Here is a 24267-nt window from a genome sequence, read left to right on the forward strand (position 1 = left end):
TGAGATCGACAGGAAGTGCAAAATGGCTAAGCAGGGATGGCTAGAGGACAAATGTAAGGATGTAGAGCCTTAACTCACTAGGGGTAAGATAGATACTGCCTACAGGAAAATTAAAGATACCTTTGGAGAAAAGAGAACCACTTGTATGAATATCAAGAGCTCAGATGGAAACCAGTTCTAGGCAAAGAGGGGAAAGCAGAAAGGTGGAAGGAGTATATAGAGGGTCTATACAAGGGCGATGAACTTGAGGACAATATTATGGAAATGGAAGAGGATGTAGATGAAGATGAAATGGGAGATACGATACTGCGTGAAGAGAGCAGTGAAAGACCTGAGTCGAAACAAGGCCCCGGGAGTAGACAACATTCCATTGGAACTACTGACGGCCTTGGGAGAGCCACTCCTGACAAAACTGTACCATCTGGTGAGCAAGATGTATGAGGCAGGCGAAATACCCTTAGACTCCAAGAAGAATATAATACTTCCAATCCCAAAGAAAGCAGGAGTTGACAAATGTGAAAATTACCGAACTATCAGTTTAATAAGTCGCAGCTGCAAAATACTAACGCGAATTCTTTACAGATGAATGGAAAAACTGGTAGAAGCCGACCTCGGCGAAGATCAGTTTGGATTCCGCAGAAATGTTGGAACACGTGAGGCAATACTGACCCTACGACTTATCTTAGAAAATAGATTAAGGAAAGGCAAATCTACATTTCTAGCATTTGTGGACTTAGAGAAAGCTTTTGACAATGTTGAATGGAATACTCTCTTTCAAATTCTGAAGGTGGCAGGGGTAAAATACAAGGAGCGAAAGGCTATTTACAATTTGTACAGAAACCAGATGGCAGTATTAAGAGTCGAGGGGCATGAAAGGGAAGCAGCGGTTGGGAAGGGAGTGAGACAGGGTTGTAGCCTCTCCCAGATGTTATTCAACCTGTATATTGAGCAAGCAATAAAGGAAACAAAAGAAAAATTCGGAGTAGGTATTAAAGTCCATGGAGAAGAAATAAAAACATTGAGGTTCGCCGATGACATTGTAATTCTGCCAGAGACAGAAAAGGACTTGGAAGAGCAGTTGAACGGAATGGACAGTGTCTTGAAAGGAGAATACAAGATGAACATCAACAAAAGCAAAACGAGGTTCATGGAATGTAGTCGAATTAAGTCGGGTGATGCTGAGGGAATTAGATTAGGAAATGAGACACTTAAAGTAGTAAAGGAGTTTTGCTATTTGGGGAGCAAAATAACTAATGATGGTCGAAGTAGAGAGGATACCACATGTAGACTGGCAATGGCAAGGAAAGCGTTTCTGAAGAAGAGAAATTTGTTAACATCGAGTATAGATTTAAGTGTCAGGAAGTCGTGTCTGAAAGTCTTTGTATGGAGTGTAGCCATCTTTGGAAGTGAAACGGACGATAAATAGTTTGGACAAGAAGAGAATAGAAGCTTTCGAAATGTGGTGCTATAGAAGAATGCTGAAGATTAGATGGGTAGAGCACATAACTAATGAGGAGGTATTGAATAGGATTGGGGAGGAGAGAAGTTTGTGGCACAACTTGACTAGAAGAAGGGATTTGTTGGTAGGACAAGTTCTGAGGCATCAAGGGATCACCAATTTAGCATTGGAGGGCTGCATGGAGAGTAAAAATCGTAGAGGGAGACCAAGAGATTAATACACTAAGCATATTCAGAAGGATGTAGGTTGCAGTAAGTACTGGGAGATGAGGAAGCTTGCACAGGATAGAGTAGCATGGAGAGCTGCATCAAACCAGTCTCAGGACTGAAGACAACAACTTGGCGCGCCGCTTGACTATCGCGATCACCTCCCATGCGAGGTTATCATGCACGCCTCCTTAACTGTACGTGTTTAACGGATGGATTAATTTTTGTATTTGGCAGCAACCAGTTAAGAAACTATTATGCACTAGCAGGTGACCTCAACAACTCCCGGCGTTGCAGAGTATCGATAGCAGCTCTGATGGACACACGTGTTTAACGGACGGATTAATTTTTGTATTTGGCAGCAACCAGTTAAGAAACTATTATGCACTAGCAGGTGACCTCAACAACTCCCGGCGTTGCAGAGTATCGATAGCAGCTCTGATGGACACAAGCATACCACTAACATTGTTGTTACTGTGAGTGTGAGAGATCGCTCAATACCATCTCACCACGGAACTGTGTCACAAGCCACTTCCCAAAGTTGAAGGAAAATTGGTCCATCATTGTACAAACTAGAACAACTTTACGGAGACAGACTCCGTCCGCGAAAGCCTACAGATATACACCAGGCCATGTTTTGAACTCATTCCTATTACAGACCATTTTCATCGCAAATAAAGTAGCACGATGCGTTTCAGCATCACACAGTCGTCGTCATGTGCATAAATGACGTTAAATCAGTACTTTTTTGGTTGCCAGCGTACTTATCGCGTTAAACGAGTGCGTTTTATTTGAAACTTAGGTTATGTAACTATGTACTTTCGTGCCATTACCCGTAATTTGTATGGAAGAGCAATACTTGTTGGGTAATTTATATATGTATTCTTTATTAAAATTGGATAAAGAATATATTTGATGGTTGAAATTATCTCCTATTTGTTTTACAAAATTCTTTTAAAATTTTCATTTCGTCTTGAACCCTTTGAAGTACTCGGGCGAAGGAAGGTAGAAAGCTTCTATATTTTATAAATGGCTCTGTGCACTATGGGACTTAACATCTGTGGTCATCAGTCCCCTAGAACTTAGAACTAATTAAACCTAACTAACCTAAGAACATCACACACATCCATGCTCGAGGCAGGATTCGAACCTGCGACCGTAGCGGTCACGCGGTTCCAGACTGAAGCGCCTAGAACCGCACGGCCACACCGGCCGGCTATATTTAATAGTTTTATCTCTACCTAACATTTTTTCACTCTGAGTCAAATGTATAAATGAAGTCAACAGTCGGCATCATCTGTCCACAGTTTTCTGGCACTGAAACGTCCCCTTAGTACAATTTATACACGACTGTGCTTAACCTGACACACAATATTTTTTAGCGCAACGCAATCTGACTTTCAGAAATCCCTACAAAGGAATGGCCCTGACTAACATTAACCTGTACCTTTCACAAATCACTTACCTCACAAAAATCTTCGTTACTCAAGCTACTGCAATACAGCGAGCGCCACTACTGCCAGCTAAATAAAAGATTCAAACTACTGAAGGCACTAACTACTGATAGGCATAGTTAGCAAATGAAAGATTTTAATAGAGAACAAACAATGTATTTACCTTAATAGTGTTGAAAAACCATAATATACATAGCAGTTCATAATATCCAGTATAACAAATTTCAAAACTCCGCCATTTCTCTCCCCACATCCACCACTGCTGGCGGCTCACCTCCAACTGCCCAACGCTACACGCTGTTCACATCCAGCTGCCGCTGCCCAACACTACAATGGCAGACAACAATGCAAACTAGCCACAGACTGCACACAGCACAGCCAGTGATTTTCATACAGAGCGCTACGTGGCATTACCAATATAAAAATCTAAACAGCCTACTTACAGCACTTAATTCATGTTAAGTCAGATGCATGATATACTAGTATTAACGCGTAGGCACTAACAAGTTTGTTGAAGTAGGTGGAGAATGTTTATGAACATTTATTGTTGCGAAACATGGTCAACCAGGAAATAAGACTTGGAATGGAACAAAGAGAACTCGTTGCACCCAGAATGAATCTTTCGCTCTAGAGTGGGCGTTGTTTTAGAACTCCTGGAAGAATGAAAATACTTGCCGGACAAGGACTCGAACAGAGAACCCTGTCTTTCGTGGACATTACTCTTATTGCCTTCTTTTACCGTCTGAGCTCTCCTCCAGACATGACTCAGGATCCGTTCTCGTGGCTTCACAGTTTCATTTCTGCCACTGCTCTTTCTTGTTTCTCACGCTTCAACTTTCAGCTTGCATGAAACACGAAACGAAGTAACTATCTTGACGGTCCAGGAACGTCATATGGAACGATTTATTCTAGGGATTAGAAGATGGACCCTAAAATTATATACACTGCAGGCCATCCAAAATGCAGCACCAAGACGGACCGGAGATATCACAGCAAAATTGATTTGTAAGATAACACGTTGTACAAAGGTCACATGATTGACAGTACAGCCCCACGTGAAGTGAGGAAGAGGATGAAGTCAGTACTGAGTGTTGCTGCCATTGCTGGCTATAACCGCTGCTACACGCTTTGGCACTTTATCAAAGACGCTCTGTATTTGTTTTTGGGGTATAGCAGTCCATGCTGCTTCCAGGGCAACAGGGAGGTCAAGGCAGCAATGTAATCCGATGGGCGACGAAGAAGTCTTGAACACTGCGTGACACGTGTGGTCGCGCAGTATCCTGTTGCAATGTGGCCGTCGGCAAGCTCCAAAGGTATGGGAGGACAAGAGGCTCCACACTCCACAGATGTAACGCTGGTTGGTTACTGTACCGGCAATGTGTACCAGGGAGGTGCGAGAATGGACTCCAATACCACCCCAAACCCTAATACCGGGTGCAGAACCAGTATGGCGACGCATAAGGCACCAATTCAACAATCTCTCACGATGGTGTCTCCAGACCCTAATTCACCCATCGTGGTGTTGCAGGCAGAATCGGGATTCGCCGCAAAAACAATATCGTTTCATTCGGTAGTCCACGTCCGTCGTTCATCACACCATTGCCGGCGCAAACGCCTGTGGCGTTGACTCAGTGGTAAAAGCAGCAATGAGCGCCTTGAGGACGGTCGACTCTGCCGCAAACGACGTCGAATGATACGCGCGGACACTGCTTGTTGCGCAGTTGACCGAATTTGTTGTGATGTGGCTCATGATACGGCAGAGCGATTCCATTCTGTAGTACACACAATATGCCTGTCATCATGTGTAGTGGTGCAACAAGGTGAGTGTAATCGATCCCGTCGTTCTCTCCTGCATCCAGCGATTACAGATCCGCATCACAGTTGCTTGGTTCTGTCCGACAGGTTCACCGATTTCTCTGAAGGATAATCTGCAATCCCTATAAGTAATTATTCTTCCTCGGTCGAACTCCGACACGTGCTCTGAAGACTCTCGCTGTCTTCTACGAGGCACACAGAAGCGGTTTATGCAGAACAACCGCACGAAATAACAATTCCAGTACGTCCACACGGCCTTCTGTTCCCCTTTTACGAGGGTGAATCAAATGAAAACCTTAAATTTGTAATAAGAAATCGAAATTTCGCGCCGGTATCCTGTAAGTTGGTAAGCGTGCTACAAACAGCACGCAGAATGGCCTGTAGGTGGCAGCATAGTGCAGATGCACACATACCGTCGCAGTATCAGTATAAAAATGGCCGCCCCACTTGCGACTTGCACCAGGGAAGAACAGCGTTCTGTTATTCGGTTTTTGCGTAGTGAAGGTGTGAAACCAACTGAAATTCATCGACGAATGAAGGTTCAGTACGGTGATGCATGTTTGTCACAGCAGCAAGTCTACGAATGGAGTAGGAAGTTCACAAATGGTGTGACTTCAGTGGAAGATGCTCCTCGTCCAGGTCAGACACAACGTGTTGTGACGCCACAGAACATTGCAGCAGTTGGAGCCATAGTGAAGGAAAACAGCCGAGTGGCACTGAATGACACTGCAGCATGTTTACAGATCAGTCATGGGTCAGCACACCACATTGTGCATGATGGGTTCCAGTTTCACAAAGTGTTTGCAAGATGGGTGCCACGGCAGCTGACTCCTGAAATGAGAAAACGACGTGTTGATGCTTATGAAGAACTTCTTCGGCGCTTTGAACGAGAAGGTGATGGCTTTCTTGCAAGAATCGTTACTGGGGACGAAACCTGGGTTCACTTCCACCAACCGGAAACGAAGAGAGCGAGCAAGGAATGGCGCCATTTCTCATCACCAAACCCAAAGAAGTTTCAAGCAGAACCATCAGCAGGGAAGATTATGCTGACTCTCTTCTGGGACGAAAAAGGCGTCATTTTGGAGCATTACATGCCTAGAGGGAACACTGTCACCAGGGCATCATACACAGGTCTCCTAAAAAAATCATCTGCGGCCTGCAATCAAATCAAAGCGACTTGGATTGCTGTCAGCAGGTGTTCTTTTGCAACATGACAATGCAAGGCCCCACACTGCCCGTACAACAGTTGCAACAATCACGGACCGGCATTTTGAGTGTCTTCCTCATCCACCATACTCACCAGACCTTGCCCCCAAGCGATTTCCATATGTTTGGACCACTCAAAGACGCAATGGGAGGAAAGAAGTTCCGTTCTGATGAAGAGGTACGCCACGCGGTGCGCGAGTGGTTGCACGGACTACCAAAAGAATTTTTTTCTAAAGCAATTTATGTACTTTGTAAGCGCTGGAGGACTTGCATTGAGCGTGGGGGAGATTATGTTGAAAAGTGATACAGCTTTGTTCCACTTCTGCACAATAAATAATATTTAAAAAAATATTTAAGGTTTTCATTTGACTCACCCTCGTATATTGCGTTTGCAGATGGCGCTCCTGGCGCCCGTGATGTCCACCTGCGCTGAAACTCTAAACATGTGCATCTCTCGTCACCGCAAAAGCATGCTGCAAATTTCACTGATTTGAATGCTTCCTTCAGGGTGTTGCATTTTGGGTGGCCAGCAGTGTATATAACGTCTTGGAAACATCGGAATTCACATCAGCATGATGAAACCATGTCGTATCCTGTCGAAATAGATTTTTATTTTCGTGAACGAGGTGCATTTTGCCACTAAGTCAGTCAGGCTGTTATGTGCTATAGACGTGGATTCCCACTTTCCACTGCTCTGTGTAGATAACACGGGATTTGCGACCGAGACAACAGCGGCCGCTCTGAAGCCCGTTGTCTTCACTGTGGCCGCTGTAGGCGTTCCGGGGCGGAGAAGATGGCGTGTCTAAACACACGCCGGAAGCCGCCGTCCCTGCCTTTGTGGTGCGCTGTGCTCTCGGCCCTAACACGCCACGCACTCGGAGCCCCGATGTTAACATACCAGTCAACTACAAAATGCCACAACGGCTATGTGAGATAAACATTTCAGCACCCTGCAACTATCTTAACGCTGCTGTGACGACACCGCTAACTGTGACTCGCGAAATTCTCCAACTGAAAGCAAAAACAGGTAGCTCTGCTTCATTGCCTCTGTCTCTGACGTGAATCACGAAAAACCGGCGGGCCATGAAGGCAAATAGCTGCTCTCCTGTGTAGGTCAAGGTAACCACACTTCCAGATGCGCTGTTCAAGTGCTATCTCATTGCTGATGTCAAGTTTTTGCCTATTTTTTATTCTTAAATTAATGTTGTCGAATTACTACCTCCATAATCGTGTATATACGGCGTATCAGAGAGATGCTTTTACAAACCTTGGGAGCTGATTCCTCACACAAAACAAGGACAAAAGTCGATGTAAACACACGTCAGAAAATCCTTCAGTTTTGAATGTTTGTTGAGATAATAATTTAGAGCATCTTCGCTTCGGCAACTCGTAACATATGTTTAAAATTTCCTCCTCTAGCTTCTACACATTCATGCACTCATTTGATGGCGGACAGCATCACCGTTTCGAACACCCCCAAATAGTATGTAAACGTTTTCACAGCTTTTCATGACACGTTCATGAAGCGTCTCTGCATTAGTATTGTATGCTGAATGAACCAGTTACTTTAGATGGCCTCCCAAATGATAACCGAAATTAAATGGTCGGGGCAACATTCATACCATGACACTGAGCCTCCACTGCCTATCCATCTGCATAGTAGATGTCAGACAGGCCATCTGGAACAAACTAATTGAAATATTATGGAGCCCCTCCATGCATAAACTATATGCTTCTTGTTATTGGGAAGTTCACATACTGTAGCAAGTCTGGAACAGTATTTCGAATAAAGTCCATCTAGGCAGTGCCTGTCAGACGATCCGTGAGAATATACGGACGTTTCAAAAAGTCTCTTATTGTTCCAGCCACGCATTAATCTTAAGCTGCTGCTGATGTCTGACCAGAATCGACGATTTGCAGTCGCCCTCAAGGTTTTCAAAAGTGTGTTTGATGCAACCTATATGTCGGAGCCGTACTGAGTGTTATCTTGTAATCTCGGTTTTGGTACTAACAATACACATTCACACTAACATCATCCCAGAACAGGTTGCGTTGAACATCACTGTTCGACCATCTAGATGATGATATTGTCCCTACCAGCATGGTGCTGACTTTCCTGTAAGATTTTTTCCTAGTAAAATGTGATATTTCATAGTGACTGTCCAGTGGCAGTGGATCCTTCAAATACGTAGAAGATGTCATTAAATCACTATTTATTGCAACCACATTGTCAATTAATTTTCCAGTTAAAATTTCTTATAGTTAACTAGTAACGCATACTGCCTCCCATAAGCACGTTACTTGGCACACATCTGGAGCTTGTCGTGCTACAACAATTCCTATTAAAAATGTTCCAGTGTTTTTTTGCGAAAGTGATCTTAACTGCAGCAGGACGACTTGGTCTGCTGGCTACTGTTACTTTATCACTAGTAATAGCTCATTTCCTACGTCCATCCACTACATTATTCTCGGGCAATGGTTCTTTCATTTTTATCACACACTCTTTTAAACATGTCGATAAATTTAAGCACAAAGATTTTAGTGATACAGAGTCCCTATTGGACGCTGTAACAAATATATCTAGCAATAACACCTCAGATAAAATATGGAGGTGTTCTTACGTGATGTTCAACTTTCGGCAGGCGGCGCTGGCGGCTCACGTCAACAGCTTCGAGCCACCTGCAGTGTACGTCAAGCACGTCTGCTTCACCAATTTCTCGCAGTAAGTCATGTTTCTAAACTCACTCTTCTTGTATAAAATAAGTAAATATACACTAGAGAAATTGTTATTTACTTTTCTCGTGGGAGCCATACAGGTTGTTCTAGGCAAACTCAAATCCGCCTATTGACTTTTCATAGCGTCTTTGCTATGGCAATGTATTAAGTCACAACATAGTCCTCAGACCTTTAGTTGTTATGTACGGGACTTCACTGCTATGCCATCACTTCAAAAACGCCTATCTGACCTCAACTGGGAAGTCAACCTGCCAAAAATGCATATCTGCGAATTTTGTTGATTTGATATGATGTCAGCCGGCTGGTGTGGCCGTGCGGTTAAAGGCGCTTCAGTCTGGAACCGCGTGACCGCTACGGTCGCAGGTTCGAATCCTGCCTCGGGCATGGATGTGTGTGATGTCCTTAGGTTAGCTATGTTTAATTACTTCTAAGTTCTAGGCGACTGATGACCTCAGAAGTTAAGTCGCATAGTGCTCAGAGCCATTTGAACCATTTTTTGATATGATGTCAGTATGAAGTACCTCCTACAGGTTAACATCCACAGTTTTCAAAGATGACAGTGACATATGGGAGTTACTTCATAGTGGTGTCATAGTAAAACAACAAGATCGGCCTGTTAAAATCCCAGTGAAGGTAATTACATAACAACTGTAGCCCTGACCATGGATTTGGAAGCTCTAAATGTACATTAATATATTTAAAACGTTATGAAAAGACAGTATACGGATTTTATTATTAAGATTTCCATTCTTTATTTTCTTTCCCAGGTTCCTATAATTCGGTAGTGTAGTGAAACACGAAGGCTTTGTAAGCTTACCGGATAAAAAATTAGTCACCCCAGCATGCACGCACAGATGAATCGTTAAGTCGTTACAGATGACGTAGCGATCGAGTCACGTGCTCAACCGCTCGTGCATTGCCTCTTCGTGTTCATGAGAATATTGTACATAAACGTGTGTAAATGTGAGGATGTGACAGTGTAGCAAAAAGGGGCAATCTTGTTTGCCCGTGACCATGATCATACACCATGGAAGTAGCTGAACTGGTGGTGTTTCGCGGCGGGCTGTTCAACGTGTTTACAAGCAGTGTTGTAACACACGTGGCAGCGAAACACGACGTCAGAATTGTGGCCGGAAAAAGGTCCTGACTCACAGAGACCAGAGACGCGTTTCACAGCTTGTGAATTAAAATAGCCTCCAAAGACGACAGTAATAGTTGTAGGCAGCGAATGAAAGTTTTTCCCAACCTGTAAGCGTGAGAACGTGCAATGAACGTTTGGAGTCGGTCACTTCGCAAGAGGTCATTGATCACACAGGCACATAAAGACAACAATAGCAAAATTCATCGCTCTGGAAGAATATGTGACTGGTTTTCAGAACAGTCTCCCACACTACTGCACCCCGACTGGCTTGAAAAATCACCTGACTCGAACCCCACAGAAAATCGATGGGGCATGTTGCAGGAGAGGGTAAAAAGCCGACATCATCAGCATCCCCGCAATTTGGTGCAACTGCGCGATTAGATAATCAGAGAGTGGCTTAACCTGAGTGTGACGTACCTGCACAGCCGTGTGCACTCACTTCCTAATGGAATCCAGGTAGTTATCAAATCCCGTGCCGGTCTTATATTGTAGTAAATGACGTTTGTAATAATTTCTCTAGGGGTGACTAATTTTTTGTTCGGTGAGCTAAACACTGCTGTAGTCTCCATTGCTGCATAGCGGCAGTCATTTCAGCAGAACCAGTATCTTCCAAACATTAATAAACAATTTACTTCGGACGTTGTCCTATACTAAAATTAAGTGAGAGCACAGTTTTCTCTCCCTCCTTCACACACACACACACACACACACACACACACACACACACACACAGATATTACAGTCTCGTTAGCAAAGGTCATATGAGCGTTTGATAGCAGAACTTTTATGAACAATGTTTTCAAATCACGAAGTTTGTAGAGTCTTTTTGATACTTTATATAAATTATGTGCTGTAAAATAGTGACGCCTAGTTGTTGACTGATCGAAGTAGACCTTTAAATCACAACAATCCGCCCCCTCCCCACCATGAAAGTGCGTAGTAAATATTTCGTATTGGAATACTATAATCGCATTAATTTAGCAAGAGTAAAAGTAAGGGCCTTTGACGTACTTTATAGTAACTGGCAGATCAAAACTGTGTGCCGGAGCGGGACTCGAACGAGTCCCGGGCCGGTACACAGTTTTAATCTGATTGAAAGTTATAAGTCACCGCACACTCCGATGCACAGTGAAAATTCGTTCTGTTTATGGAAACTAGTTTAACCTTTGATTACTGCTGGTCACTTAGCGGTATTTCCTAGGCGAAGGTTTCACGCCGTTTCAGTCGGAGCCTCTGACATCTTCCGGTTGACTAGGAAGCGACGGAGCTTCAACCAGATAGTTCATCTGAATGGTATTCAGCGCAGTACCTGGAGGACCTGGAGAGCAGGACGACCAAAGATAAGATAGGAGGAAGGTGTCAGAGAAGACTTAACGAAAATTGGAATTCAAAATTTGAAAAGTTCGGCACCCAACAGGGAAGAATGGAACAATCTTCTACAGAAAGCCAAGGCTCACACAGGGCTCTTGCGCCGATGACGATGATGACACATATGTAATATTGCCGGTGGTGAATTTCACGCTAAGTATCGGATAAAATTCTACGGTCGTTCTAAGTTCGAACAAAAACCTTTAGATTTGTAACGTGACATTCGATCGCATATCTGCGATTTCAAAACTTCAAGCTGCGGCTAATAACAAAGCAATGATAAGAAATTGTCTACCAATACTCATACACAGAGGAAGTGATTCAAACGAGAGCGGTATCTTTGATAAGTTCAAAGCCCTTAAAAAAATTTTCGCAATTTATTTTCCTCTATAAAACAAACAAAATATTGCAGAATTGCTGAATTTGTATTTATAACGTATTCGTGCCAGCTCAAAACATGAGATCCACTAAAGACTAAAACTTATCTACCTCTCTGAAGAAAGTACTCTTTAGAACTTTCGCTTGGTGCTCTGCGTCGGGAAGCGTAGATCGAGTGGGCAATGCACCGAGGCATTCTTGTCACACTGCCCACGGGTCTCCGAGGCACTTTCACCGCTTTCCTGCTACGCAGGACATAAATTCTCCAGAAACAGTCAGAGCACCGGAGACATGCCACTGGAGAAAGGCGTTCCATCTCTGGTCATGCAGCCCGTAACATGTTTATTTCCGCACTACGTTAGTCGCATCTCGTTTGTACTGTAACTTATAGTTATGTGACTTGGAAATTTCTACCACTTGTTTTGTACTGTCCTAAGTTGTTGTTATGACGCGAGACACACGAAACGTTACGTTTCTTAATTGCTTAATAGCAGTGGCCGCACTATAGAAGGTATGTGATACTACGAAAATAATATTTTTTTTTTTTGAAAAACATGGCTCTGAGCACTATGGGACTTAACTTCTAAGGTCATCAGTCCCCTAGAACTTAGAACTACTTAAACCTAACTAACCTAAGGACATCACACACATCCATGCCCGAGGCAGGATTCGAACCTACGACCGTAGCGGTCGCGCGGTTCCAGACTGTAGCGCCTAGAACCGCTCGGCCACCCAGGCCGGCGTTTTTTTTTTTCGATATTTTGGCACAACGATCCTTGTCGACAACTTCAGAAACGTTATGTAAAGTCTGAGGAAAATCAACAAACAAACTGGTTATACTTTACTAAGTGTCTGTAATTGTAAATATGGGAGGTATAAAACCATTTAAAAGAAGGGCGGAGTGTAATAGATCTTGCGATATTGTGATCTGTTTGCGATATTAATACTTTAATTCATTTGTTATTTATCTTGGGGTGTAGTTATTACTTACATGTAAGGATGCATAGTTAAACTAAGGTTCACAGTCATTTACAAGCATCAGTTACTATTACAACATTCACAATACTGAGTAACAACGTACGATTTCGTAGTTCTCGAAGAATAGACTTCCAGCGCCATGGCGCGCCGCAAAAAGCCGACGTACGAAACGCTTTAGCACCCACCAAATGGTGCAATTAGAATTTGAAGAACTCCGTTTGCAATACTGACAGTTAATTTCATATCCATGCCCACGGTGGTCTCATTAACAATTGGATCTAGATGTCTGCATAGGAACTAATCAAGAGGGACGGCATCGGTTGACGTGGCAGGCCATAAAAAGGAAATAGCCACTGACTCCAGCTAAGACCGAATACCTTTTTCTTATATCTGGGTCTTTACATTATTTTAATGCTTTTTACTGGCACCCTCCAAATGAGGCCAAATAGGACAGTATGATATGTAACAGAGATACCTTCAGGACTATAGGTCAAAATAATCAATTCCTGCCGAAGTTCGATTCGCGGACACATGTTACCTTTCTAAAAATATTCAGTAGACCGTTTCCTACTTCCTCCGTATTTTTTTTTTTTTTTTTTGATTCATACGGAATGACATTGTATGCGGCCAGCACGTCAAGTCTTCTCGAGAATTAACAACTGCTAAGTTTTCGTTATTTTTTTTGTGCGGCTATTAAAAATGTATGTACAGTAACTATGTTTCTGGGCCATGTATATATGTTTACGTATTTTGTTCAAAAATGGAATATGCAGCTAAATCTAAATAATGTGGAACACCTAATTTATAAAACAGCAAAATAATATTTCACCACGTGTGGTATCTCAGCGTATTCATACAAATATGATTACTGTGGTGTACGTGAACTAACACAAAATCGACAAGGAAACTGAGGGGCCAGTGCAAAAAAAATTAAATAGGTAGTTGTAGACTGATTAATTGTAAAAGAAAGTGAGCTATTGTAGCAAAAAGCGTGGCAACATTAAACATTATACACTATACTATACAATATGGCATCGAGATGTGACGATTTAAACCAATTACAGAAATACGCAATGAAAAATTAAAAAATGTATACATAAATTGAGATATTACACTAAAACTTTTTATCGTTTTCTTCAATCGGCGTTTTCCAATCGAGACTGTCGTCACTAAAAAAACTGTCCCAAAATACAGCGTCTTTACATTTATTCACTTGATTATGTGCCTTCATTCAGATCTATACTATATTGCCAGGAATACTGAATATTGGCTGAATAACAATAAAGGAAGAAAAATAAAGTAAAGAAATACATTTTTCTGTTCCTTTTCTCCCAGATTTCATTTTTTCGCAAAGAAACTGTGAAATTTCTGCTGTTATGTTGTTGACGATACATTCTTTCAGTGTCAGAACGTCTGCCATGATTACCGACAGAAAAACAGGAAAGGGAATGAAGTTAGATTAGATTTTAAGGAACCACAACAACGACCACATTGCACCGGCTCGGACTGAGGAAAAAAATCGACTCAATCCTTTCTCAAAATAACCATTCTGACACTCGCGTTAATCGATTCAGGGAAGGCAAGAGAAATTTAACCCTGCTTACTCAGTCTCAAGTTGACTCCCGATCCTCCCGAATGCGAGTCTAGCGTCCTAACCACTGTGCCACCAAAGAAAGTGAACTTTATGTATCTCATACATTAGAGTAATTTGCGATCAGACTACAGTAGTTTCTTTTACATGTCATAAATTACCTATGAGTCTTTCCAATACAAGACTATAATATCGTGGTAGGTTTACCCACTTTTAAGATAATTTTGAATAATATTTCGAAAAGTAATTGTAATTTCGGTGCACCACCGTATTATAAATTATGTAGAAATGTTATACTAGATGTCTGCGGTGTCATTGAGAGCCCCTGCTGTACAGCGCAATGATAGCCAGTGCCGCTCTCGTGTCTCACTGGCTGCCTACTTGTAAGGCGTAACAGAAACGGAACGCGGGCAATCAGACGTATAAAAGTAATTAAGGACAAAGCAACGATAGAAGTAAATACGTTTACTTATCAGATTGATCTTATTTGTAACTAAGAATTCTGCGCCAATGATATAGAAAAATTATTCAGAGGCCCGACATTGTAAAAAGTGATTTGCAGAGGAAATAAAATAAGAAATAGACTCTCATCGATTAAAATACGTACTACGTAGAGAAAATTTAACCATAGCCAAACACTGCAATGATTACAATCTTGGAATAGTCAAGTAAAAGAAATCTGTAGTTAACTACAGACGTAATGCATTTTACAATACGGCTGACACTACAAAAAAATCAAACAACGAGAGAACAGAGTAGCAAAGATAGAACAAAAACGTTACGTTATCATTTACGCGAGTTATCACGAAAACAGTATAAGACAGAGTCGCCTAAGTAAATAAAGTAAAATCATACTAAGAAAGAACAATTTATTTTTTAAAGTTATCTTAATGTTATACTTTCTGGGTTGAGAACTCACACATTTAGTTGAAGCTTTGAAAGAGATCTTCACCTTACTACGTAGATTGGCTCGTTCTTTTTATCCTTGTCTGTAGAAAACCCAGTTTTAAAAAGAGTGACATACAATTTCCGAATCTCTAGATGTAATAAATAACGCAGTACTAACTTGCATAGCTCTTCAGTTAGTTTGTTCAAATGGCTCTGAGCACTATGGGACTTAACTTCTGAGGTCATCAGTCCCCTAGAACTTAGAACTACTTAAAGCTAACTAACCTAAGGACATCACACACATCCATGCCCGAGGCAGGATTCGAACCTGCGACCGTAGCAGTCACGCGGTTCCGGACTGAGCGCCTAGAACCGCACGGTCACCGCGGCCGGCGCTCTTCAGTTAGAACGAATGCCTGCTGTAAAGACGGGATCAAACTATTGCCCTCTTTCTGACGTACTATTACAGCCACAATATGCTAACCATTTTCTTTTTGGGAGTGCAGTTGCAACGATCTACTCGATCAGAAGTAATAGACAGTAAATAAGAAAGTTTACATAGTATTTCTCATTCTTTAATGTTTCATTTTAATTCAGTTTCGGTACAACATGTAATTTGGGTGCATTTGTGAGCTATTAGAACCATCCAAAAGAAGCTTTTATTCAGTATAATAGCTACGTTTATATTTTCACTTCTGCCGGTTTAATCTGATACGAGATTTGTTCTTGGTTAAATGTTTCAACATTGTTGCACCTTCTTTGTAAACAAATGTCAGTTACGGTTACGGTAGCTGCTGACACAAAAATTTTCTCGTTGTACACTATGTACACCAAACAACCTTCACTGATGATCGTAGAGGCACAACTTTTGTGTCACGATTGCACTAGGGTTACCTCAAGTATTGTTATTCATGTGTGAATGGGACAATAAAGTTTGTGAGTATAATTACATAAAAATCTGGCATTAATTAGACACTCCAACGCTTAACAAAAAATGTAAAAATTGAAGCAATGATTTGTTCTAAACACATTTTACTTCGGATGTGATTCTTGAGCTTCTCCCACCGTACTGCATAGCTCAAAGGCGAGCGGACGGATGTCAGGACCCAGCAAGAACAGTATTTCGGCAAGCGACCACGTTATCATCGTCCGGTGCACAGATGAAGTGATAGCTTGGGGACTGACTATTTTATCTCTCCCCTCCCTCCCTCCTCACCCTCCCTCACAGCTGTCTTACTTTGTATCAGGCCCTGGTGCCCAACATCTCATCTCTGACTCCTTCCATCGATACGTTACTCCGTCCTAGGCTAGCGTATTGGTGGCACCTCTTCTGTTCCTGCGCCTGCATCCGAAATCAGTTCGTTGTGTGGTATCACCTTCCTAAGCTGGTCCACAAGCCTTACTAAGGATGTATCTGCTATCACAATTGACCAGCGGTTCCCTTACTCGAGTCTGGATAGTTTTAAATGACACACTCCCGGAAGTTAGATATCTGTATCAGAACCTTAGTATTGTCATTTTACTTCCTCCGACTCACATAATAATGAACTAGTGCAAAACTTTGTCAAACGATTAACACAAGAAACTGAAGGTTTCAAGTATCTGACATCAGAATTTCCTGTATTAAGTCATACAAAACTGAAAGACGTCATTTTGTTTGGCGTACAGTTTAGGATACCTTTACAGGACAATTAGTTCTATGACGTTCTTCAAACTGACAAGGAGTGAATTAGTTTTAAGAATGTTTAACCAGAATTTTTTGAAAACAACGAAGCGCCCAATTACACGTGCTCGTACATATATGCCCACGTACAGCCACAAACTTGAAGCTTGGATGTCTCTGAAGATTTACTTTTTGCCATTTCCAAAGATTTTTAAGCACTCAGCGACGAACAAAACACGAGGTGCTATAAGGACATTGCTGCCAGTGCAAAAAGTTTTAAATGAGAAGGTAGGCTGGAAGTATTAGTGGACAACTGCTGAACACTCAGATACTGTGAAATATGTGATTCATTAATTCCATTATCACACATTCCTTAATTTAAATATAAGAACTAATGCTTATCAGTGTCGTGACATTCCCTTCCCTTTTGATTACTGAAATGTAAAAACCTCATTTGAATAAATGGAAATAAAAATACGAAGACATTATAAAAATCTGTCGAACAGTTATTATTATTATTATTATTACTATTATTATTATTATTATTATTATTATTATTATTACTGTTCCCTCTTTATTGTGTCAGTAGCCGGCCATTGTGGCCGAGCGGTTCTAGGCGCTTCAGTCTGGAACCGCGCGACTGCTACTGTTGCAGCTTCGAATCCTGCCTCAGGCATGGGTGTGTGTGGTGTCCTTAGATTAGTTAGGTTTAAGTAGTTCTAAGTTCTAGGGGACTGATGAACTCAGATGCTGCGTCCGATAGTGCTCAGAGCCATATTGTGTCAGTAATTCTTGGAACAAATATTTTGGGAATTTAAGCTTCTGTCAATTTCAAGTAGAAGCAATGTCACACTGTTAAATTCTATTACCTACGCCTAAATAAATGAAGTCACACAGTATCTATACTACTGAATATTAATATTAGTATTCGTCCTATGATTATTGCTTTTCTTGCCTTAGCAATGTAACTAAAACTTTATGTTATTTATTTTATATACGTTTCTTTAGTAGTATAGTAGGACGTAGGTGACTCAGAATACATGAGGGCACAATAAGAGTGAATGTTTGGTGGGGAGTTTCACCAGAGTCGGTGTGCTGGGCTAGTTCCCGTGCGTTCTTTCATCACATTCTGGACATTGTGCACTTTTCTGTTAATTTCCGCCGACCGCGGTGGCCACGCGGTTTAGGCGCTGCAGTCCGGAACCACGCGAATGCTACGGTCGCAGGTTCGAATCCTGCCTCGGGCATGGATGTGTGTGATGTCCTTAGGTTAGTTAGGTTTAAGTAGTTCTAAGATCTAGGGGACTGATGACCTCAGATGTTAAGTCCCATAGTGCTCAGAGCCATTTGAACCATTTTTTTGTTAATTTCCTTTTAAAAACAAATTAAATACATATCACTAATTCCCATAGCGTACCTCATCTCATTTTTCCAAAAATCGCTAGGCCTTGCATTTTTTTCTTTTTCTGTAGTCTGAGTCACTTTCGAAGACTGTCCCCCTGGATCCTCTAAGTTTCAGAATCTCGCTACTTAAACACGATTCCCGAAACAAATTCCAAGTAGTCAGTGGATTATTCCTTAACGAAGGTAAGCAGTCTGCTCTTCATATCGGCATCACTTAGCAAACGGGGAGAAGTCTAGCAAAAGAGATCATGTAAGATAACATTTCACTTTGAAAGATGGTATTTCTTTTTTCATATCTGCCTACCTTGCAAGTCTGCGTTCTCGTTGTTCCAAACTGATGCCAATCGATCATAAAAATAAGTACATCACATAGAATTACAGTTTGCAGTAGATATTAGAATCCTAAATGCAATGGAACTGCAGATAGAGACTAATACTAAGGTAATTGTATTTCTCGTTCATTTTCATACAATGTATAACTATCGAAAACATAAGTGAAGGTGACGACAATAGACTCTATAGGAAGAACTATTCAAACTGCCTAGTCTCCAGATGTCTAGGCAGCATGTAACTAGACAGACAGCAGTCTCTGAAATGATGAGCTATATATATTGCTCTACGAAATTTTAAAATTATCAACAATGTGAAAGGCATAGACTATCAGTATTGTAACTCATTGTATATGTTAGTAAAAGTTATCAACTTCAATTCACTGCAAGAACACGTAAACTAAGTTTTGTAGAAAATAATATTTGAAAGCCGACATTCTGCAGGTCGCTCTTTTTCTTCCCTTGAGACACCCACTAAAGTAAGTTGATATCATGCTAGGGCATACTTTGTATGCTTTTCTGTCCGTTTTGTTAACAGTCAACCACAAGGTGGAGTAATTATTATGTTTTGCACACGGTGAGAAAAAATTCGAGTAGATGTAAGTGATGAAGCAGAAATAAGTAATGTGTTTTTGAGCAGACTGTGAAATAAGACGCTGTTTGTTGCATTTGGAACAAAGACCGTTAATTTAGGGACAGATTCCTTCTTTGAAATGATAAATGGGTTTTCTATTACTTCTTAACTGTCACGAGCAATTATTTGACATTTGTTCAACTGATTTCTTTTTTATAAAAAAAAATCAATGACCAGATTTTCAGCTTTACGCTAACCTGGAGAAATTATGAGTTATTCATTAAAAGAAAGATATAATAACACGTATTTTACCGTATTTCCTATGACGAGCGCCTAACTGCATTTTTTGTGTATAAACTAGGATAGTGAGTTATAGAAAGATACATTCCATTCTCAAATTACATAATGTTCATTCCTTGTGGGAAAAGTCTAATGTCTGACCTCAGGCAATCTTTGCGCAAACTTATTACTGGATTTTTACCTCTTCAATAAGAATATTTAAGATGCAGGAAGAGTAGATATCATTTAGGGATTAGTGAATAACTTCCAATCAGTTACAATAATTTGAAATAACTGATCTGACCAAACGAGCCGTCTGTAATCCATATTTAATACACATTGAAATATGTAAAACTATTTTGATGAAGTACTTAGAAGTGGACTGAAGCAAAATATTGACACACACACACACACACACACACACACACACACACACGAGAAGCCCACGTGCCTTTATTTTGTTTAGGTATTTCAGTGTGGCATACTGGTGATTTGTGTGTGCCTTTTGCCCACAAGGTACGGCCTGCCGGAGCCCATCTACGTGAACCTGGTCCGTGACCCGGTGGAGCGCGTCATCTCGTGGTACTACTACGTGCGTGCGCCCTGGTACTACGTGGAGCGCAAGCAGGCATTCCCTGACATCCCACTGCCGGACCCGCGCTGGCTCAAGAAGGTAACATGCCTCTCCGTGTCACAAGTGGCTAAGAAACACATCAAAAGTGGTTGCTGGCTATCGAATAGAAAAATATACATTTCTATTTTTTTTTAATGTGTCTACCTGCGCGACCCTCCGCATCATGTATTCTGGAAGCCCTATAAATGGTCATTCACTAAGTGTAGGTTACGAGTCCATGAAATAAAGTTTTGTTTAACAGTTATTAGTATACAGAGTGTTTCACAATTCATGTTACACACTTCTAGAGTTTGTAGAGGAGACTTAATAGATAAAGTTTTACATAGGAAACCACGTCCGGAAACATAATCCAACGACGCTACAGCGAGTCAAAATTATAGGCGAAGGCACCTATGAATGCATGTATATTCAGGGTGATTCCGTGATGTTGTTACAAACTTTCTACGATGGTGCAGAAGGATAAATGTATCAATTTGAGATAAGGATCCTTGTACCGGAAACGAAGGAGTCGCAAGTTATAAGCGATAACCGTTTCGATACCTCTGACAGTGGAATACATGTACTGGTACTGTTGTTGCTAAGATTGTACAGAAGGGAACTGTCGAGGCGTTAGAAGACGCGAAAACGAGAAAAAATGTCTAGTGAACAAAGGCTCTTAAATGCAAACCTGAGGAGTAATGAGCACTTGTTCAGTAGAGGAGATATTTCACAGTAGCGAAGATGAACAAGTGCTCATAGCTCCCCAGGTATGCATTTTAGAGTCCACGTTTACTGGACATTTTTTCCTTGTTTTGGTATATGCGCTCTGTAGAGTCGTTGGATGACATTGCTGGGCATGGATTCCTATGTATAACTTTATCTACTAAGTCCCCTCTACAGCCTCTATAAGTGTGTAACGTGTATTGTGAAACACTCCTTTATATAAGGTGTTTAACAAAAAGTATCCTACTTTCCTGCAGCACTAGTCACAATTAGAAAAAAGTTCTACAAAGTTACATTCAGAAATAAAAACATTATCTGATGGAAGAAGCGAAGCATCCAGAAAGGGAGGAGAAAACGAAATAAAACTATGTAGGCTGAGAGGATATAAGATGTTCTTTCAGTAATTACAATATCGAGTCAAATAACTTGGCACTGTGAGCCAATTTATCAGTATAACGCTGCATCCCCTCTGGCCTGGATGCATGCACTGTTTCAGTTGGGAAGGGTAATAATAAGCCATTGTATCTTCCCCTGATGCAAGCTGGATATCCCCGATACTGGCACTGGGATGGAGTTGACATCCGAGCTAGTCCCACACATGCTTTACCGGGGACATATCTGGGGCTCTTGCTGGCCACCAGAGTACCTCAGCATCACACAGACACTACACAGCGACACGAACCATGTATGGACGAGCATCGTCCTGGTGAGAAATGGCACGATGATACTGCCGCATGGGAGATAAGACACGAGGATGCAGGAGTTTCGTGACATACCTTTGTGATCTGAGTTACGTCGATCACTACCAGCCTTGACCTTAAATCATACCCGATCGCTCCCCACAGTACGATACAAGGAGTATAGTGCGCGCAAAATACCATGGACGCTGGGGAAGTGTGGGGAGAGTGGCCGTGGTGGGGGAAGTGCTGTAGGGAAGTGCTGTTCTAAACTGAAGCTTACGTTCACTTTTTTTGTAAATATATGGGCCCCTCCAAGCCCGCACTTGCATGGTGACCATTCAAAATGATCTACTGTCACCTCTGCTTTCGTTAGTGTCTAAAAAGACTTCCGCCGAAAATGCAGCAATTTATTTTCTCCTGGCTTTTTAACCATTTGTAACTTACAGAGAAGCGTCATGAGTGGCGAATTTTGATTAAAACCTACGCATTTCTCTGGCTGCTATGTCAAAACTTGCTTCTTTTGCCAAAACACAGTGGAGCTTACAATGTCTCAGCTCACTAACATGTTGTGCAGACACAACTGCGAGAGAATTCGTAAACAGTGGTTTATTAAGTTTATTATGTGAGGAGCTGAGGAAAAGTAAAGTCAGCAGCTTATGAAAGAGCACATCCTCGGTACAAAAAATCCTTGTATGTCTTCACATATGTTGTTCCAAAACTACAGCATTTCTCGTTTCACCAGCTATCGATGGCCCTTAAAGATTACATTCTTTTACCAAAAAAGTCTATAGTTATTGGAATAACAAGGTAGATAATGAAGTTGTGTATAATAAAGATACGGTAAAATACTCTCCTCTTTGTGTGCTATCATGTGCCAAACTCTCATATCGATGTGTCAAACCGTTTATGAAATATGAGAAATGTTGTGGATATTTTACTCTGGCGCGGCGCGATTGCAGATGATTGTGCTACATCATATTAATTTTCTCAAGATTGGTGACAGATAGGTACCTCTACCCAAGTGTAAAGAAAAATTCAATATGTTAGCTAAATTTCATACGCAACAACATATTACCTATGTAACATGCACCAAGCGCAAAATCATAGCGACCTCTATTTTTCATTGGACACTTTTCCGAATCTCGCACATTGTCTTACTTTCGCGTAAATATCACATTGACTGTGACCATTAACGAAATTCTTGGCTCACCATCATGAACGTGACATATAAAGATATAAGTAAAGCAAAAACGAAATTTTTTGCGAATATTTTCTTTAAAATCGTTTGAAAATGATTGCAGGGTGCGCACCTCGATTCTGTCAAGGCTGACCGGCCGAAAGGTGGAAAACAATCACTCTCCCTTTCCGAACAAACAAATGAACTCGCCCAGCGCTTGGGACGAAAACTGATCACTGCGCATCGGCCACCGTAACCTGCACGAGCTACAACAGCGCTGTGCCTCTCCAAAACAGGGGAAGAATGGGGATTTCCCCAGTTCACCGCCATATTAGCCGATGATCGCCATCCAGGATCATCTAGAACCGCAATTTATCGCTGAATTCAATGCAACATCATTCATAAGCAGTCTATGCTTTGTGGTCATGGAACCACTCCAACCACTGCCGTTTGTGTTTTCGTGTTAACGGCAACCTATGCTTGGAAACAGTGGTTGCGTAGTCTGGATGTTGCTAGTCTCCGACCTACATTGCGAGATGACACACAATAATGCAGGGGGAACATTACTTGCACTGGGATGTCAGGTGCAGATATGAAGGGGTTACAATGTATGGACACATAGTCGACCAGAACCTTGACGATCAGCATACCTGACGTGTTCCCCAGCAGTTCACTCTCACATACAAATGCCGCACAAATCTGGATATTGCTGGCCAAATGCAAACCCACAATGAGGCCCCTTTCAAACTCTGTCAGTTGCTAATGATCCAGTCCCAAACGAGTATGTGACACCTCGTCCGCCCGGTTAGCCGTGCAGTCTAGCGCACGGCTTTCCGGAGTGGGAAGGAGCGCCTGGTCCCCGGCACAAATGCGCCCGGCGGATTTTTGTCGAGGACCAGTGAGCTGGGCAGTCTGTGGATGGTTTTTAGGCGGTTTTCCATCTGCCCTGGCGAATGCGGGCTGGTTCCCCTTATTCCGTACGCGTACACCACCATTACTCTACCACGCAAACATAGGGATTACACTCGTCTGGTGGGAGACGTTCCCTGGGTGGGGGGGGGGGGGGGGGGGGCAGGGTTCACCGGGGGCCGAACCGCACAATAACCCTGAAAGAGTGGTTTGGTGTGGGGCAGCGGAAGGGTGAAGTGGACGGCGGTAGTCGATGTGGGTCCCTCGTATGAGTAACTTAAGGTCTGACGCTGTTCGTGTTCTTTATATACTCCTCCAGGCCTGGTAACCCAATAACTAGAAACAACACTAATGCACTTCGGTGGTCGTTCTATCCAACTGTGACTCCAATCATTTATACATCCGCCAGTGGTTTGTACATGTACGAAGTTACGTTGACCTACATCTACATCTACATGGATACTCTGCAAATCACATTTGAGTGCCTGGCATAGGTTTCAACGAACCACCTTGACACTAATTCTCTCTTATTCCACTCTCGAACAGAGCGCGAAAAAAACGAACATCTATGTCTTTCCATGCGAGCTCTGATTTCCCTTATTTTATTATGATGATCGTTTCTCCCTTTGTATAACTACTTTGGGAAATGCCAGAAATCACTTCAGTTTTGCTCGATGACTTTCCGTCAGTTACTAC

At 41.9% G+C, this 24267-nt stretch overlaps 1 protein-coding gene across 1 annotated transcript in view; it reads left to right on the forward strand.

Moving 5' to 3' along the window:
* Nucleotides 1-24267, forward strand: part of LOC126175538 (heparan sulfate 2-O-sulfotransferase pipe) — a 273615-nt gene that overhangs the window by 222701 nt on the left and 26647 nt on the right. Inside the window, exons 5-6 of the mRNA XM_049922371.1 lie at nucleotides 8783-8862; nucleotides 19986-20142. Of these exons, the coding sequence (XP_049778328.1) occupies nucleotides 8783-8862; nucleotides 19986-20142 (237 nt within the window). The remainder of the gene's footprint in view (nucleotides 1-8782; nucleotides 8863-19985; nucleotides 20143-24267) is intronic.

This window comes from Schistocerca cancellata, chromosome 3 (genome assembly GCF_023864275.1).
Source record: "Schistocerca cancellata isolate TAMUIC-IGC-003103 chromosome 3, iqSchCanc2.1, whole genome shotgun sequence".
NCBI lineage: Eukaryota > Metazoa > Arthropoda > Insecta > Orthoptera > Acrididae > Schistocerca > Schistocerca cancellata.